Source organism: Lepidochelys kempii, chromosome 7 (assembly GCF_965140285.1).
Source record: "Lepidochelys kempii isolate rLepKem1 chromosome 7, rLepKem1.hap1, whole genome shotgun sequence".
NCBI lineage: Eukaryota > Metazoa > Chordata > Testudines > Cheloniidae > Lepidochelys > Lepidochelys kempii.
Window position 1 is genome coordinate 55669881 of NC_136386.1, and position 14801 is coordinate 55684681.

Genomic DNA, 14801 nt, shown 5'->3' on the forward strand with positions numbered 1-14801 from the left:
GAGCTCCTTCCCAGCTGAATTGTCAGCATACCTGAATCCCTGCCCTTCCCTTCCACCCCGTCTGCACCAATATCCTCAGTCAAAGCCCTGTGTGTTCTGGCAGCCCTGCTCGACATGGAATTGATTCACCCAGAGACGGTGATACCCTAAATGTAGGGCAGAGCCCTCTGGGGGGAGCTATGACCCCCATATTTCAGCCTCCCCTGCTGGATGGGCCCAGAGAACGGCACAGATAATATGCTTTCTGCCCCCTGCCACGGGTAAAGGCCTCCTCGGTGCCACAAAAGCTTAGTATTGATATAAGCATAGAGGGGCCAAACTGAGGTGTCTGGAAATGCAGGAGCTGTCAGACTGGATCAGGCTCCAGGCCCACCTCATCCAATATCCTGTCAGTGGCCAGCACCAGATGCATCAGAGGGAAGTGGAAGAACCCTGCAGTGAGCAGAGGTGGAGTGATATGCCCTGCTGTGTTTCTTCCTGGCGTCCCATATCAAAGACTAGCTTGAACCCTGAGCAGGAGGTTTAATCTCCCTTCCAGAGCTGGGGCTTTGGTTCCTCTCCAGGAGAGCTGCCCTAGGGCTTTGGAGCAAAGCTCCGTGGGCCTGTGCTGAATGCAGTGAGAGCAAGGGGGTGTGCAGGGCTGGCTGCCGTGAATGACAAGCGTTGCGTATTGATCGCGTTCTGAACTCGGCCCAGCCGATGGAAGGTAATTAATGACTCCATTTGCCTCAGTACCGAGGAGAACAATTGAGTTTGAAACTGCAACAACTGGCACTGCTGTGAAAGCCCCCTCAGGGGATGTCCAGGAAAGATACCTGACAGGCCCTGGCTGCACTGGGACCTGGCAACACATCAGAGGGGAGAAAAGAGAAGGGGAAAAGGAGGAAGGGAAAGAGCAGTGTTGCTGTAAGGGGAGAGATGTGTGTGTGTGTGTGGTTAGAACAGAGCTGAGGCAGCCGTCAGACAGAGGGCCAGGACAGGGAGACCGGACAGCAAGTGTGAAAAATTGGGACAGGGTGGAGGGTAATAGGTGCCTGGATAAGACAAAGTCCCAAATATTGGGACTGTCCCTATAAAATCAGGACATCTGGTCACCCTAGGCAGGGTAGCACTGGGACAGACAGATGGGAGGGGACCACCCCGAGGCTGACAAAGCTGGGGAAGAGGGACAGCGTTTCTGTCGCAGCTTCGCTTACCCAGATGCATTCCCCCTGCACTTCTGATGAGTGTTGCTGTGTCACCAGGCAGGTGTCCGCAGGTCAGATACATCCATTTTTGTTACGAGTGTGAATATTATTGGTAATGCCACCATGCTAAGCGCTACACAAACACACAGTGAGAGAGTCCCTGCTCCAAAGAGAGAGAGCACAGTGTGAGTGCTATGTCATTTGTATGGATGTTCTCGTGAGAGACGTAAGTGTTTCTGTGTCACCTGCAGGGCTGTTTCTATGATACAGGGGTGTCCCTGTGTCACCTGTAACATGGAAACACATTGAACTGTAGGGCTGTTTCTGTGACATCCTGGGGATGTCCCTGTGTCACCTGTCAACACGTTTCCATGCTACCTGTATGGCTGTTTCTGTGACATCCTGGGGATGTCCCTGTGTCACCTGTCAACACGTTTCCATGTTACCTGTATGGCTGTTTCTGCGATACCCATGGGTGTGTTTCTGTGTCACTTGGCAGTGTGTTTCCGTGTTACCAGTTGGGGTGTTTCTGTCACACACACAGGGGTGTTGATGTGTCTCTTGTCAGGCGGCTATGCCAGTTGTGCAATGGTTTTCGGGTTCTCCTGGCAGCCCGTTGGGAGCAGATGTGGTTCCCATTATGTGTGTAGGATTGATTCTGATTGTACTTACACCATTCACACACTGTTGTAAGAAAGATTGTGACTGTGGTCTGTGGTCCACCTCTCAAGCTGTTCGTGCAGGCCTTCCTAATCCAACATGGGGGCCCTGTGTCACTGGGCTGGTGGGGTCCCTGGGCCAGGCACGAATGGGGGATTCTCTTGCCAATCCCAAAAGTGTTGCCAAGTTACCTGTCTGGGCACTTTCTTGCCTGTCACCTGTCCAGTAAGCCTGCCTGCAGCCTCACTTCACCATAATAACGCCCTGCTCTGTCATTCCTTCCTTTCTACCAAACCTAACAGTGGTCCCTCCGTAGCTGAACCCTGTCTCCTCTCAGAATCTCCCGGCTTCCCGTGAGCCTTCCCCATGACCCTCGCCCTCCTCCATGAGCCCTCCCACCCACAGAAGCTCCTCTCGTCCCGTGAGCTCTTCTCTTTGCCCTTCCTCATTCTGAACAGCCCCAGGCTCTTTCTCCAGCATCCTCTACTCCTGAGCCATCCCTCGGACCTCCCTCTTACATCTCACTCTCTACAGTCTCCCCTGGCCCATCACGATGCCCATTCTCCACAGTATCTCCTCCCCTTTCCCACCCCATACTCTTTCCCCCAAATCCTCCCTTCACTCTGACCCAGGGTCCTCTGTCATCGTCCATCCCTTCTTCATAGTGTCTCTCTCCTCTGTTTCTCTCCCACCCATGATGCTGTTAACCCTGGGGATTTTATAACAATTCTCATGAAATTTGGTGTTTTCCCTATGGCCCCAGCTCCTGGAGTCATGTGATTAGGTGAGAATCTCAGCTCCCTTTTTTAAAAAACAGAAGTAAGTTTCTAGCCCTTGTGGTTGCAATTGAAAAGGAAACCTGACAGGGTCTGACGGCAGCAGGCAAACACAAATAATTATAGAACCTCCTTTACGTTCACTTTATTTTTGAAGGCCAAACTCATAATGGTGGAACTCTGTGAGCTGGCGACACTCCACCTGGAAACCCCCAAACCTTTGACCTTCCCTGCTCATAAGCCACCTCTCAGGGGCAGTGTAGGGAGCTCAAAGCACTGCACTGTAGCCCTGCTTCCTTGTGTGTATAATAAAAACACCTACCTCCTGGCAGTGGTAGATCTCAAAGCATGTGGCAAGTTTTTGAATGTATTTGTCCTGTGAAGCAGGGAGGTGGTATGATCTCCATTTTACAGATGGAAACTGAGACAAAGCAAGGCTTGATAACTTACCCCAGGTCATACAGAGCAGGGAATTAAACCCGGTTCTCCCAAGCCCTAGGCTACAGAACCATCCTTCTTACCCCGAGAGAGAGTTTAGGAGATGACCCTAGGCCAGACCAGCCTTCGCGCCTCCCTCCTGTGCTGTATTCCTCATCTTTCGTACATTTTAAGGTTAGCATGGGCCATTCTGATTGCCTACTCTGACCTCCGGTTTAGCCCAGGTCAGAGATCCTCACCCAGCGATTGTTGCATCAAGTCCATAACTCCTCTTTGAGCTAGAGCATTCCCTGTGTCTCTTTCTCTTTATAACTTTCCTTATGTCCCTGGCACAAATCCATTTCCCATCTAGTCCCTCCTCCTCTCTCTTGCTTTGGCCCTTCCCTCCCTTCCTCCCTCCCCCCATTCTCATCCTTTGCCCCGTCTCTCAGGGACTGTGCAGGCCCTGTCTTATCACCAGGTCTTGAGTTTACCAACAAAAATAATAAATAAATAAATTAAATAAATAAAAAGGTCAGTGAGCAGAGCAGCAATAACCCCTAAAAACAGTACTATCAGTGGGACATGATTGATCAATTGAATTCCATAGCGGCTGAAAAATGTGGGATTAAGTAGTGTATTATACGCACAATGAGTTGAGGCATGATGTTCATTTCAAGTTCATTTCGCCAGCCCTCTGCCACCAGATCAGGCAATCAATAGAGGCAGCAGATATCATATATCACCTCTCTCCGTGCTGGGGAGAGAGCACCATAATCTCTCGCAAATTTAGAGTGACAGATTTGTCAAGATCTGAAGGGCCCCTGAATAAATGAAGGAAAAGAGACTCCTGCAGCAACTTAAGAAAGCTCCTATACACACAAGCCTGGCCAGTGCCCGTGCACATACACACAGAGACGTTGGAAAAACACAAGCGCAGAACCATAGCAGATACACAGATGTACACGCATAAATTGCAAAAAGCACATGCACACAAAAGCATGTAAACTGCCAAGTAGAGAAACAGAGAGGGTGAAATCTGGCCCCACAGAAGTCAGTGAGAGCTTTGCCACCTAGATACGCCACGGATATGCAGACACACTGGCATGCAAACACACAAATAACTGAAATAACAGGTACACATATTGATGCAAGCCCTCATAGGCCTAGAATCACACATTTGTACCAGTACACACAGCACCCAGGTGGAGAGACACACACAGTGACATACGAGGTACCACACTCGTGCAGACATGCCCACTGACTCAGACACACCCCAAGAGATACACATCCTTCTCTCCAGAGAGATGGGGGTCTCTAGAGATGCAGACAGGTTGAGGCACACACATACATCAACACACACATGCTCCTCTTTCTCAGTGTGGATCCAGATTTTCCAAAGAGCTCCACACTGGCTTTCCTTGGGATCTGAACTGGCAGCCTGCATTTTCAAAAGAGCCTAACTGCTGCTTCGGCAACTGGAGAGATGATTTTCAAGCCCATTGAAAGCCACTGAGACTTGTGCTCCTTAATACCTGAGGTACTTTTGAACATCGCCCCCTGACATAACAGCCAGTTCACCCAAAGCTCACTGCACCCAGCACGCCTAGCTCTTCAACAGTCAAGTCTTGCACACTGAAATCCTTGCTTTGCCTGAATAAAGACTTCAGGACATAGCCCCATGGAATAAGATCAGAGAGAGGGGAAAAGGGCTTAGTGCCAGGAAATGCTGCCCCCCTCCCAGGCTGAGGAGGGAGAGAAAGAAAGGGCTGTTGCAGGGGAAGACTGCCAGCTGGGACAAATCAATATGTAATATTTTCTATGGTCGTGCAAGTGGCACTGTACTAGGTTACTGTATATAATGTACTATTGATTATATCATATCGTATAATCACCTATAAAGGGATATATCTTACAGCCAGGAGGGAACAGGCTGGGCTATTCCTCTGGGCCACTGCAGTCTGGTCTCAGGTTGGGGTAGGAACTATGCCAGGGAGGCAATCGCTCTAGGGCGGGAGGGTCAGACAAGAGACAGCAGGGCTCTAGGGGGCAAGGTGCCCATTGGGGCACCGTCCCTGCCACAAGCAGGCCACCATGACACGCAGCAGGGGGAGGCCAAAGTGGGTGCTTGCACCCTGCACCATGTCCTGAGGGATGAGTTTCACTTGGGAGCCTCACAGATTGGGCGGCTCAGAGAGAGCCTGGCATCCGGGGAGATGGCACAATCTCTGGAATGGGGGTGTAACAGAGAGGCCTGCCAGAGAGGGGTTAACAAACAGAGCTGAACGCAGACAGAGGGGGGGAAGGGGAAGTGAAAGAGGGAGATCCTGACCTTGGGCGGACGGGGGTTAGAACATAGACTGGCCTCAAGTGGTAAGGGGCTTAGAACGCGGACGGACTCGCCTCAGGCGGGATGTGGGGTTAGAACACGGACAGACTCGCCTCCCTTCGGGTGGGATGTGGGCTTAGAACGCGGACGGACTCGCCTCTGGCGGGAAGGGGGGTTAGAACGCCAACGGTCTCGCCTCTAGCAGGATGTGGGGTTAGAACGCGGACAGTCTCGTCTCTGGCGGGAAGGGGGGTTAGAACGCGGATGGACTCGCCTCCCTTCGGACGGGATGTGGGCTTAGAACGCAGACGGACTCGCCTCTAGCGGGATGTGGGGTTAGTACGCGGACGGACTCACCTCCCTTCGGGCAGGATGTGAGCTTAGAACGCGGACGGACTCGCCTCTAGCGGGATGTGGGGTTAGAACGCCGACGGTCTCGCCTCTAGCGGGATGTGGGGTTAGAACGCGGACAGTCTCGTCTCTGGTGGGAAGGGGGGTTAGAACGCCAACGGTCTCGCCTCTAGCAGGATGTGGGGTTAGAACGCGGACAGTCTCGTCTCTGGCGGGAAGGGGGGTTAGAACGCAGATGGACTCGCCTCCCTTCGGACGGGATGTGGGCTTAGAACGCAGACGGACTCGCCTCTAGCGGGATGTGGGGTTAGTACGCGGACGGACTCACCTCCCTTCGGGCAGGATGTGAGCTTAGAACGCGGACGGACTCGCCTCTAGCGGGATGTGGGGTTAGAACGCCGACGGTCTCGCCTCTAGCGGGATGTGGGGTTAGAACGCGGACAGTCTCGTCTCTGGTGGGAAGGGGGGTTAGAACGCGGATGGACTCGCCTCCCTTCGGACGGGATGTGGGCTTAGAACGCAGACGGACTCGCCTCTGGCGGGATGTGGGGTTAGTACGCGGACGGACTCACCTCCCTTCGGGCAGGATGTGAGCTTAGAACGCGGACGGACTCGCCTCTGGCGGGAAGGGGGGTTAGAACGCCGACGGACTCGCCTCCCTTCGGGCGCGATGTGGGCTAAGAACGCAGATGGACTCGCCTCAGGCGGGAAGTGGGGTTAGAACGCAGACGGAGTTGCTTCTAGCGGGAACAGAGATTAGAACGCGGACGGACTCGCCTCTTGCAGGAAGGGGGGGTAGAACGCAGATGGACTTGCCTCTGGCGGGATGTGGGATTAGTACGTGGACGGACTCACCTCCCTTCGGGCGGGATGTGGGCTTAGAACGCGGACGGACTCGCCTCAGGCGGGAAGGGGGGTTAGAACGCCGACGGACTCGCCTCCCTTCGGGCGCGATGTGGGCTAAGAACGCAGATGGACTCGCCTCAGGCGGGAAGTGGGGTTAGAAAGCAGACGGAGTTGCTTCTAGTGGGAACAGGGATTAGAACGTGGATGGACTCGCCTCAGGCGGGAAGAGTGGTTAGAACAGGGACGGACTCTTTTTGGATGGAACAGGCTGTTATAATACAGACAAACTTGCCACATCTTTTGATGCCGCACCACAGCACTCCCTAAATTCCAGATGTTTTTGGCATGCTGTGATTTGGCTACATGTCTCCACCCCTCAGGCCCATCATTTTGGCATGAGTTGCATCTCTGGTGGTCCCTAGCAATGCTAATCCCTGCGCTTTGCTCCCATTTTACGCTCCGCAATGGAGATTTGGCAATTTTTAACACTGCAAATCAGTGGAACTGAAACTCATCTCTGAGCTGAGTGCCATTCTCCATGGCCCCAAGCGTGCTGGGTGGGAGTACAGTAATGTTCCCCATGGAAGCCAGGGGTGAGGGCAGGGCACAGGAGCTCACCCCCAAGGCCTCTCAGCCTTCCCTTCCCACAGGCGCAGCTCCCTTGGAGTGGGGGGGGGGGCAGCAGGAGTGCTTCTTTCCTAGCCCGTTTGGGCCTTGCACTGCATCACGTGCTGATCTGAGCCAACAAACACCTCTCCTGAGGGACTGGGTGGAGCTAACTCCCTGTTCTCTCTGTCTGTGTCCCACAGATGTGTCTGAGGGCTCGGTTCCCAACGGAGACTCCCAGAGCAGCGTGGACAGTTTGCGGAAGCACCTTCGTGCCGACACTTTCACCCAGCAACAGCTGGAAGCTTTAGATCGAGTCTTTGAACGTCCTTCTTACCCTGATGTCTTTCAAACATCGGAGCACATCAAATCTGAGCAGGTGGGGGCTTTGCCTGGCAACATGGGTGCAAATGAGTTCTAATCAGGCACGTGGGGGACATGGCAGGGAGTGAGCTCCTTCACTCACCCATGCACCATTGACACCCACACCAGCTGCATGTATGCCTATCTTGGCACTTATGTATGTGTACACATACCACTTCATGGACAAATGCATGCTTATGCATCTCTCTCTGCTTGGACACACATGTACAGCTCTCTCCACATGGACACGTACATGCACCCCTCTGCATCTCCACATGCACACGTCATTGTATGGAAACATGTGCAACTTCAGAATGTACCAGTAACCAGGGAGCTACGAGCTTGTTCCAAAACCCATGGGCTTCTCTCTCACGGCCCAGCTCTGCTTTGTGCTTCAGCAGCGCCTGCCCCACACTCCGCCTTTTATCCTGAAAGCTGTTTGTCTTAATAAAATGAAAATCAAAAGTCTTTTTAAACCGCCCCAAGCCATAAACCAACAAAGGAAGGGAAGGAGAAGCTGGCTGTAGACTCCCTTCATCCCCGAGTCCCTGGCTTTATTACAATGAATAACCTTTATTTACTTTCATTAGACTATTAAACACCGACACAGTCATTTTTCCCCCTGAAACTCTGAGCAGGGCCCATAAAGCAAATCCAAAGCCTAATTGAGTTCATTTTAATTTCTCTCCGATCACAGTGAATTACTCTGGTGATAAATCAGGGGGCAGGCTCACCCCCAGTAGAAGGCCTAATTTGCAGCTAATTACAAAACTGATTTCTACAGGAAGATCAATACGAGAAGGAATTGGAAATGACTAGGCAATCGTGGCCGGACGGGGACAGGAGGGGGCAGAGAGGGGGCAACTTGCAGGCAGCATATGAGCGGGTAGATGGGTTGGGGAAGCGGATGGAAAAAAACAGAGCAGAAAGAGCAGAAAATCAGTTTTAATTTAACGTAATATTAATCAGAGCAACTTTTCTTGTGTTTTTGTAATCCCTCTGGTTTCTCTGGCTCTGCGTCTGGTCTGGAGGCTGCCACAATAAAAAGGCAATTACCAGAGCCTTTCGGACAGGACACCCTTTCAGATTCAGTGGCTCTCCCCTCCTACCCTTCTGTTAGCCATGTGGCTCTCCCCCCTCCCCAATTTCATACCCCGATGCACAAAGTGACAGAGGTGGGGGATGAGGCTTCTTTGTTTCTCAAGAGCCAGGAAAGAGGTGGGGGGAATCTCCGAGCAAACTGAGCTCAGATACAATGGCCACCGGCCTACAAGGCCCTATTTGCAGCAGAAATGTCCCGGCATCCCTGTTATTTCACTCTAACATCCTGCCCCAACCATGGGGACGTATGTGTTAGCCATGCCCCTACGTCTCCTTCACCAGAGAGGCTGCCACATCCCTTCTTGCTCCCCCTTGAGCTTCTATCCACAAACTTTCCCCCTCGCCCACAGGCCTGAAAGCTTGGCCACACCAGAGGGAATGGGCCACATTCTGTGCTCGGCCGCAGCAGAATAACTCCCATTGTTGGTCCCTCTCCATCACTGCTACCCAGATGGGGAAGGAGCCACTGCTCACAGCAGAAGTGAGGGTCTCGTCCACAGCTCCCTGCCCCCTGCCACCTTTTTCCTTCATCTGCTCTGTTTCCTCCTTTCCCATCTGTGCAGGGTTTGGCGTCGCTCCTCTTCCGCCCCCCATCTGTATGCTGTTCCCTTCCTCTCGGTGCATCAGTAGTGAGCTGTCTCTCTCCTCTCTTCCCCAGGGTAATGAGTACTCCCTCCCAGCTCTGACCCCTGGTCTTGATGAAGTCAAGTCAAGTCTATCTGCCTCTGCTAACCCAGACCTGGGGACCAACGTCTCAGGACCCCAGACGTACCCTGTGGTGACCGGTAAGCTTCCTGCCCAAATGGCACTCCTAAGACTTTCGTTTATTCCCAAGTCATCACCATTAGCTTCTGCTTTTTCTCCCGATGCAAGATGCAGCTCTGTGGCTAACACCAGAATAGACAGAGAGAGCAAGGGGGCCTGGGGAATATAAGAGGTAAAGACAAGGTTAAAATTCACAGCATTGGCAGCCAGGGGTATCATAGAATACCAGGGTTGGAAGGGACCTCAGGAGATCATCTAGTCCAACCCCCTGCTCAGGGCAGGACCAATCCCCAATTTTTGCCCTGATCCCAAATGGCCCCTTCAAGGATTGAACTCACAACCCTGGGTTTAGCAGGCCAATTCTCAAACCACTGAGCTATCCCTCCCCCCATACATACAGGTGTGCCCAGGTGTGTCTCAGGGACAGGTCTGCCCAGCTGTGAATTGGGATAGGACAGGCAGACAGAGAAGAGAACCTGTGTTGCTATGTCCTAGATTTCTCCTTCATGTTTGGAACAACAGACTCATTGCTCACACCTGGACTTCTCGGGGAGAACTAGCTATTTAGGTTTGTATTTGGCCCTAACATTTGGAAGGGATACTTGCAAGCTAGGACTCTCCTTTGCAAGCGAGGGCTGCTAAACTATCCTGGCTAAGTTCCCCCACCCCTCAGCACATGTGCCTCCTACAGCATCTGTCAAAATAGCTCAGCTCCCAGCTTTCCCTCTCCCTTATAGCAGGCACATTAAAATCAGGTGTTAGTGGGAAGCCAGAGGGAGGAAATGAAACCAAATGTGAGACAGCTGGGGGACCAGGGCACAAAGGAGCAACGGACAATTTCTGAGCTCTTTCATTGTTGCATCCTCATGCTGTGGATGGCTCAGAAGATGCTAGTGCTGGGGGTGGCACCCTTGTGCCGGAGTTAGACTGTCTAGATCCAGAGCAATGTAAGATGAGGAATGGCTAAGGGATGGCTTGATTAGTCTATACGTATCTACATGGGAAACAAGTACTCAATTAAGGGCTCTTCAGTCTAACAGAGAGAGATCTAACACCATCCAATGGCTGGAAGATGAAGCTAGACAAACTCAGGCTAGCAATAAGGCGTAAATGTTTGATAGTGAGGGTAACTAATCATAGGAACGATATACCAAGGGGCATGTTGGATTCCCCATCGCTAGCCATTTTTAAGTCATGGTGGGATGTTTTTCTAACAGATCTGCTCTAGGTATTATTTTTGGGGCAGTTCTCTGGCCTGTGCTATACAGGAGCTCCCAATCGCCCACGTATCTATGAATAGAACAAGCCAGGGTCTCAGGTCCTATCAGCAAGAGAAGTAGCTGACTCACGGCCATAGAACTGGCCTCAAATCATCCAACAGGAAAGGGGGCTGGCCCCAACTTCTCCTGGAGGCCTGTAGCCTGGTGCAGCTGCTTGCAGATAGACCTGGGGAAGTCTACCATGGGGGAAAGGCTATGTGCTAGAGAAAACTCCGGTAGGTGAAGCATTTGAGGCTCTAAGAGAAAGGGGCAGCTCCCCAGGAGACAGGAAGACTGAGAATGGCGGAAGATGCGGAGGTATCTCATGACTGAGTGAGGAATAGGGGAAGTACAGGGAGATACAATGACCTCAAGCACAATGGCACTAAGGACTGGTGGTAATGACAAAGGAAGTAAGGTGGAGCTGAGCCACCTTCCTCACTAGAGAAGCAGCTGGCTGGGATCTCAGGCTGGGCCCAGACACTCTTGCTGATCATTCAGAGGAAATGCTCCAGTGAGCCATGGGACATAGCCTGTCTTTAAGGGCCAGGGCACTGCTCTCCAGCCTTCAGAGGCAGCTGAGCCAGTGGGTGGATGGCTCTAGTACCCCAAATCTCCAAGATTACATTTGCCTAGGTGATTTGTTTGGGGAGTAGTCCCCTGAAATGGAAAAAGCTCTGTGGCCAGTCAGGGGACAGTTCCAGGGGAACCATATGCCCTCACTCATCCTTTGTAGGAGACTCCCACATTTCCTTGCAGCAGTCTTGCCTAGTAGCCCACTGGGTCAGTGTGGCTGGTGGCTGAATTGGGTATGGCTCCTAGGCAGCCGGCATGGCTGGCCCCAGCATCACTCAGCTTCCCCCAGAGTAGTCACTGACCACAGAGATTTTGTAGGATGCCATGTTAGGATCTGGAGACCTCTGACCGCCAGGTGGGATCCAGCAGCATAAGTGAGCGTCACCCATAGATACATGGGCTATTTGGCCAGAGGCCTGGAAAGGTTTACTGGGCACTGGGGCAAGGTCAGGGTCTCGGTTTGAGGGAGCCAAGCAATGTGAGTCCTGAGACTTCCTGGGGAATAGGTTTTGGTTTGGCTGATATCGGAGCCTGACCTGGGGTATGTAGGAGGCTGACCCAGCCCAGCACTACAGAGCTACTTAGACAGCTGGAATTTGTGGGACAACTGTGCCTCTCCTCCTTCCTTCTCAGATATATATGGCTGGAGATGCACCTCTGGGCACAGACCAGCTGAGGGGGCTGGACACACCTCTAACAGAGGGTACTTCCCTGACAAAGAGCACAGGATCTGGGGGACCTGACCTTGCTCACCTATGGGGCAGCGCCAGAGGAATAGGGCACCCTTATCTCTCTCACAAGAGGCACCTCTCTGACCCGGGGGGCAGGATCAGACACAGCACATCCCCTCTTCTTCCTTCCACTGGCCTGTGATGAGGGAGGGGAACAAAGATTCATGGCTGTTAAGGCCAGAAGGAACCATCAGATGATCTAGTCTGACCTCCTGCACAGCACAGGCCAGAGAAAGTCATCCACTGTGGGACTTGAGCAGAATCCCAGTAGGCCTGAGACTCTGCACACGTTTTGGATCTGACCCTCAGGAATGGATTGGAGGAGAGGGGGCTGTAAAAGAGGCCCTGAGCTGCTGCAGAAACTGAGCTCAGTGCCTCCCCCAGCCATCCACCCACCCTGCACCGTGGAACACTCCCAGCTCAGCTTGGGAACATCCCCGCCTGATCCATCTGGATCTGAGAGTGAGAAAAAGTTCATTTCAGGCCCAGCTTGACATTCCCAGGTGGCAACTTAGCACTAACATCTCAATCTGTATGCGACATTTCAATCAGGCACAGAGTAACAAAAGCAGAACCATTAACGTTGGGAGCTGTTTGCCAGCAGTAATGACGGGGAAATTCAGATACTGGAAATGAAAAGAGGATAAAACCCAACCCAGGAGGCGCGGGGAGGGGCAGAGAACAAGGGGTGGGGGATTATTCCTCTGCACTTGGGCCGGGATCCAACGTTTGGATTAATGGCGCCATTACCCGAGAAAAGGCTGCAGATAATGCTCATTCTTAAAATGTTTTTCCTGGCAATTAAACGGCTGCAGTTATTGATCTTCATTGATTTGATGTCCCCCCTGATTTGCATAAGCCATTAAAGATGAATGGTTCACAATGTGTTTTTTATGGGGACAGGCAGAGTTTTCTGGAGGGGCTGTCAAGGTGAGGAGCGGCGCATCACTTCCTGATCATCCACTGGCCAAGAGCTATGGGGGGGCAGGACCATGAGGGGTACTCTGTGGCAAAGCAGGTTCCCCTCCAGTAAAGGGACACTGGATGTGCCTGCCTGAAGTTCAGGGCTTTGGCTGCTCAGGGTGCTTGGAGGAGGCAGTGTGACATAGTGGATGCAGCACTGGACTGGGACTTAGGAAAACTGGGTTCTGGTCCTGGCTGTTTCTAACTTGGACTGAAATTCTGGCCCCGCTGCAGTTTTGCCATTGACTTCAGTGGAGCCAGAATTTCACTCTTGGTGTGTATCATTGGGCAAGTCATGTGACGTTTCAGTGTCTCAGTTTACCAGTGTGTTGCGTGGGGATGACCATCACAACTGAGCGCTAGGATGAGGGCCAAGTCTTATAAGGCTGGGAGATGAGATAAAGGGGCTTTGAGGTCACCCATACCTAAGGGACCCTTTTCTTCTGTACTGTTGGGGGTCTCTGTGACTCCCAGAAGCACGCCATCTCAGCTTGTGGAAAGGACGATGCCTCTGAACACTGGACATGCTACACTCTGAGACTGTAGAGTCCTGCCTATTGTCCAAGCTCTGGCCAGTTTAGGAGGGGGCTGGATGGGGGGAGAGGCTCTCCAGGGGCTCCAGCCAGCTCGGGCCAGAAGGAAGGGCTCTCTCTGAAGTCTCCAGAAAGAATAATATGGTGAGTGGCTTTACTTTGGCAGGGGTTGATAGTGTCTTTTCTGTCTGTGAAATCGGATTGGGAGGTGTGTAAATTAAATATTGCAGCCTGTAACCCCAGAGGGATTGCAGAGCATGGCTTGTGTTCCTCTGGTGTCCCATGCAAGGGCAGGTTCACCAGTGGGCTCCTTGATCCACAGAGTGCTCTAGGGAAATACTGAGAGCAAAGGGAAGTGTGTGGTGCTGAAAGTCAGGGCCACTGGTCACCGACACTACATGATGTTATTGGAAGCAAAGAAGACAGGGACCTCCCCACCATGAAGGGAAGAATCTGCCAAGAGCACTAGCAGCATATCCCAGTGCATATTCCAAGAGCAGCTGCAGTGGTGTGGTTACAAAAGGCAGAACCTTGCTTAGCACGGCCAACATTGAGGACTAACCTCCAAACAGTGAATCTGGAACACCTTTGATGATCTGTTTGCCCCGTCACCTCCTGAAGAGTCACCACCTGATGTCATTGGTTCACAGTGGAGTGGGCGGACCACCCTTACGCTTCCTCTGGAACATCGGCTGGCCGTTTCCTTCCCAAGCTGATGCCGTGCAGTTGTGTAGTGTGCTGCTGCTGTCCCCCAGGTGCCAGAGGATGGCCTCAGAACCGCTAGCAGCCACATTTCCTTCAGCTCATCTCCTGCGTGCGTAGGGGGATAGGGCAGGCTCCTTCATGCCAGCGAGCTGAGTGCTCGGGAGACGAAACTTGGGGCAAATCCCAGATCCTTGGGAACCGAACTGCTTTCTCAGAAACCAAGACCAAGCTTGGGGGCCTCAAGTTAGGCAGCTGCAGCCATATCTGAGAACCTAAGAAAGAGCGAGGACTGATTTTTAGAGGTGTTTTACACTGAAGCCAGTAGGAGCTGCAGGTGCTCAGCACCTCTGAAAATTGGGCCCCTGACCTAACTAGGAAGTAAGGTGCCTAATGTTGAGCCACCCACATGTGCCAATTTCTTTAGATTTCAAGGCCAGAAGGGACATTTTTGATCATTTAGTCTGACCTCCTGCATAACATAGGCCAGAGAATGTTTCCCAGTGATCCCTGCATCCAGCCCATATCTTGTGACTGAGCTAGAGCATTTATTTTAGCAAGAATTCCCATCTTGATTTAAAGACTTCAAGTGATGGAGAATCCATCACGTCCCTTGGTCATTTTGGCCCTTCTGTG

General features: G+C 52.3%; 1 protein-coding gene across 10 annotated transcripts in view; it reads left to right on the forward strand.

Annotated features, from left to right (window-relative positions):
• The window catches only part of PAX2 (paired box 2), a 133153-nt gene that overhangs the window by 72877 nt on the left and 45475 nt on the right, over nt 1-14801 (forward strand). For 9 of the 10 annotated variants that reach the window (XM_073352923.2, XM_073352922.2, XM_073352927.2 and 6 more), the window contains 2 exons: nt 7376-7551; nt 9295-9421. In XM_073352923.2, the coding sequence (XP_073209024.1) occupies nt 7376-7551; nt 9295-9421 (303 nt within the window). Of the gene's footprint in view, nt 1-7375; nt 7552-9294; nt 9422-11869; nt 12796-14801 lie in introns of those variants that run through there. The other variant, XM_073352929.2, reaches the window with a different exon arrangement.